General features: G+C 38.8%; 1 protein-coding gene across 2 annotated transcripts; it reads left to right on the top strand.

The window, feature by feature from the left end:
• Positions 1 to 734: 734 nt before the first annotated feature.
• LOC136420115 (protein charybde-like) lies at positions 735 to 2,539 on the top strand. Of its 2 annotated transcripts, XM_066406911.1 has the most exons (3): positions 737 to 931; positions 1,001 to 1,355; positions 1,419 to 2,539. In XM_066406911.1, the coding sequence occupies exons 1-3, from the start codon at positions 871 to 873 to the stop codon at positions 1,504 to 1,506; spliced, it is 504 nt and encodes a 167-aa protein (XP_066263008.1). In that variant the 5' UTR covers positions 737 to 870; the 3' UTR covers positions 1,507 to 2,539. The 2 variants fall into 2 exon arrangements, with proteins under 2 accessions (XP_066262999.1, XP_066263008.1); XM_066406902.1 differs by having other exon boundaries at positions 735 to 1,355.
• Positions 2,540 to 3,241: the final 702 nt, after the last annotated feature.

Genomic DNA, 3,241 nt, shown 5'->3' with positions numbered 1-3,241 from the left:
AATTGTCGTAAAATCAGGTCGGTGCACAGCAAAATCCTGACTAAACGTGTTTCGACGTTGCTCAAATTGGTCCCTACTTATTAAATCGTGCGTTATGGCCCGTACGTAACACACAAGCAAAAGCAACTCGTATAGACAAGTCTTAACAGGACCTTAAGGGCTATTAGAGTGATGGTGATTCACCAAACTGAAAAATATCGCCGTGAAAATTTGTAAAGCGGTTTACTGCATCCCATGGAAACAAAGAAAGGCAACTGTAGGGCCGAGGGCCGCTTTATCGATCCGTCCCATCTATCTGATGCAACCGAGCGGGCAGCCTCGCTCATACATCCGAAAACTCGCTAAAAACAAAGGAAAATAAAGCAAGAAAAGTCAACAGAAACACGGCTTCTGTACGATGATCGTACGATACATCGAAACCGACCAACAAAACTTGAGAACCGGTTTACGGACTTTTATCGAGAATTGCATCATCGAGAAATATTCTCTCCGGAGGAAAATCTTCATTTATTAAAAAACCCCTAGAATTTCTTGTTTATAACATAATTGCAGAAACAATCGAAAAACCCTAGAGAATCATTTATGAAGAATCATCTAAAATTATATTTTATGGGAGGCTTTGGAGTTTTGGGGAACAAAGGAAGGCGATGCGGCTCGGGGCCCGAACGCACCAATCGCCTTCGGCTGTTCCCGGCACAAAGTAAGCTCTCGCCTATAAAAGGGGGCATCAGCTGTTCCGGCCGGCAGTCAAGTTTTAGCATCGAGTGTGAAAGCAACTTGCATTCGCAGGCTTGCCCCCCAGCTGAAGCTCTGGCTTCGTATTCTTCATTGTGATATAGTTTAGGTGTTAGAGTTTTTCAAATTTTAACTATGGAAGTTCTTCCGGTTCAAAATAGTGTTCCACATCATTCGGAATATCAAAATCAAAACAGTAAGTACTCACGCTCCTTACCTTTACCCCTTTACACCTTTACTAACTGTCATCTTCCATTTCTTTCAGAATGGTATTATGACCCCAGACCTCACTTAATTGAACCTTCAAACTCCGCTGCTCACTTCTTGGCAAAGATGCTGGAAGATGAAATCCGATCGGCGAAGAAGACTCATTTGTCTGCTGGGGAGGTGTTACTCCCCACTGGACTCCTCCAGAGGGTGTCTGAAGATGTGTTGGAAGCTGCGGAGTCAGAGTGCTATGGAGTGAGAGGCATGACTCTGCACCTCCTGTATGAGGGAGAGGAGGACTGCAGGAGGATGAGTTGCCTCAAGCTGGATCCATCCACTCCTTCCACCTTTGAGGTTTATTTGACTTTCAAGCAGGCAAATGCCGGTTGGGGGTTCTTGCCTCAATTCATCAAGTAAGTCAGATGAAAAGAAAATAATTAGAAAAAAGGTCTAAATGTTTTTTTTTATTGTTGCAGAAAGATTACTAGAGGCAATACAGTTATCCTCAGCACTGACTATGAGATCACCAAAAAGAAGTTGTATCGCCCAGTGTCCTGTGAGTGAATCAATGACCATTATTTGGTAATTTTTTCTGAGAGACTGAAACAAATTTTTCACATCTTTTAGGAATTAAGTGCTGTTTTTTTTCTATTTTTATAGTAGTCAGTATAAAAAGATGAAAGAAATAGTTATCTCATATTAATACTAAGATGTATAAAGAAGCGCAGCGTGATCTAGATTTTAATTTTCTTTGTGGTGATATAAGGGCTGTTTTTCAGTTTTTTGGCCAGACCTCCAGTACAAAATTTCTCAAAAAAAAAGGAAAAAATCGATCCGAATTACAGGAGACTTCGAAAGCAGCCCTTATTATTTTCTCTAACAGTATTCGACTTTTTCGAACTTTCGAAAAAGAGTTCGTTCCGAACGATGGGCCGCCCCCCTCCGTAGGGGGCCCAAAAGGATTCCATGGAATCCGTGATTTTTTTTCGTGATATAATAATTATTGTATTATAGTAATGCAAATGATATGAATATGTACCTGCATACTTAAAATTATAACTACATATTATTAACTCTTCTTCAAAACGTTTCAGTTCGACGTGCAAAGGGAACAATTTTTTAGAGTTTTCAATCATCAATTATCAGCAAAAAAATCATTCAAAACGACCAAGAAAAGATATGAAAAAGCTCTAAAAAACCCTTCACACACTTTTTATTTTTTTAATGTGATATCTTAGCTAGTAGACTATAGTCTAGACCGGTGGTAACAATAATATATTCTTACTAATAACCTATCTGTGACTTGGAAAAACTGTAATAAAACCAACCAAAAAAAAGAGAAAAAATTAATCATACACATGTTGATGTACAAAAAAATTCACGGTAATTTCGTGTATGAAGAAAAGAGTTTTAAACATTGTGAATAATATGTCTATTTAGGTCCTAAGGTTACGTTTGTAAGTTTTTTTATATTTGACTAGGTTATAGAATTTATCGATGGCTATATGTGTGATATTCAATAATCGTGCAGATTGATAACTGTACACCATCTCATGCTTCGTAGATTCCTAAGTATAAGAATAAAAAACACTTTTTTAACGTGAGTTTGATTTACTGGTTTCGAAAAAGTCGAGAATCCAGGGGTAAATAAAACGGACCTCGGTGCAAAGCAAATTCTTGCGCGCTGGGGGCCCCCAGTCGTAGTGCCGAAATCTTCACGGTGCTTAATATGCTACGTACATCATTGGGGAACCTCATCGTTTTACGACTCCATTTTTTGTATTCTGTTTACGCTTTGTCCGGCTGCTAGAAGGTGATGCATCATTGCTTTTACTGCAACGCATTTTTTTCAAATATATAGAGGGACTTTCACAGCATGCGGTAAACAGTGGCGTATCACGCTGCTTCTAGATCCCACAATTGTTCATAGTTTCGTCTTCCATTCATTTTTTTTCTGCTCGTTCTGAAGTGGAAATTTTGCCCTGCACGCTCCTGTTTCTGCAGGATCAAACTTTAGGTTTTTCAAATTGCACAGAATCATAAGTCGAGACTCGGAGGGTTACTGACGGATTTTGGATTTTTAAAAAATGGTTTTGCCTATTTTTATATTTGGCTGAATGTTTCTTAGAAACTCCGTAAGGTGGCCAAATTTCATATGCTCAGCTTTAATTATTTTGGTGCGCCACTGTGTTTTCCCGAATTTTCTCGCTTCAAAAGATGTTTTAAAAGTTCTACAAAATCTTATGCCGTTATTGTTAATATCAGGAGCGTATCGGGAAAGGTCAATTACTGAAACCAA

The sequence above is a fragment of the Euwallacea similis genome, chromosome 1 (genome assembly GCF_039881205.1).
Source record: "Euwallacea similis isolate ESF13 chromosome 1, ESF131.1, whole genome shotgun sequence".
NCBI classification, from domain to species: Eukaryota; Metazoa; Arthropoda; class Insecta; order Coleoptera; family Curculionidae; genus Euwallacea; species Euwallacea similis.
This window is presented reverse-complemented; position numbering and strand designations above follow the sequence as displayed.

Coding starts and splice junctions, on each gene's coding strand:
- LOC136420115 (XM_066406902.1), top strand. CDS start 871: ATGGAAGTTCTTCCGGTTCAAAATAGTGTTCCACATCATTCGGAATAT. Junction 1,356..1,418: donor TTCTTGCCTCAATTCATCAA/GTAAGTCAGATG, acceptor TTATTGTTGCAG/AAAGATTACTAGAGGCAATA.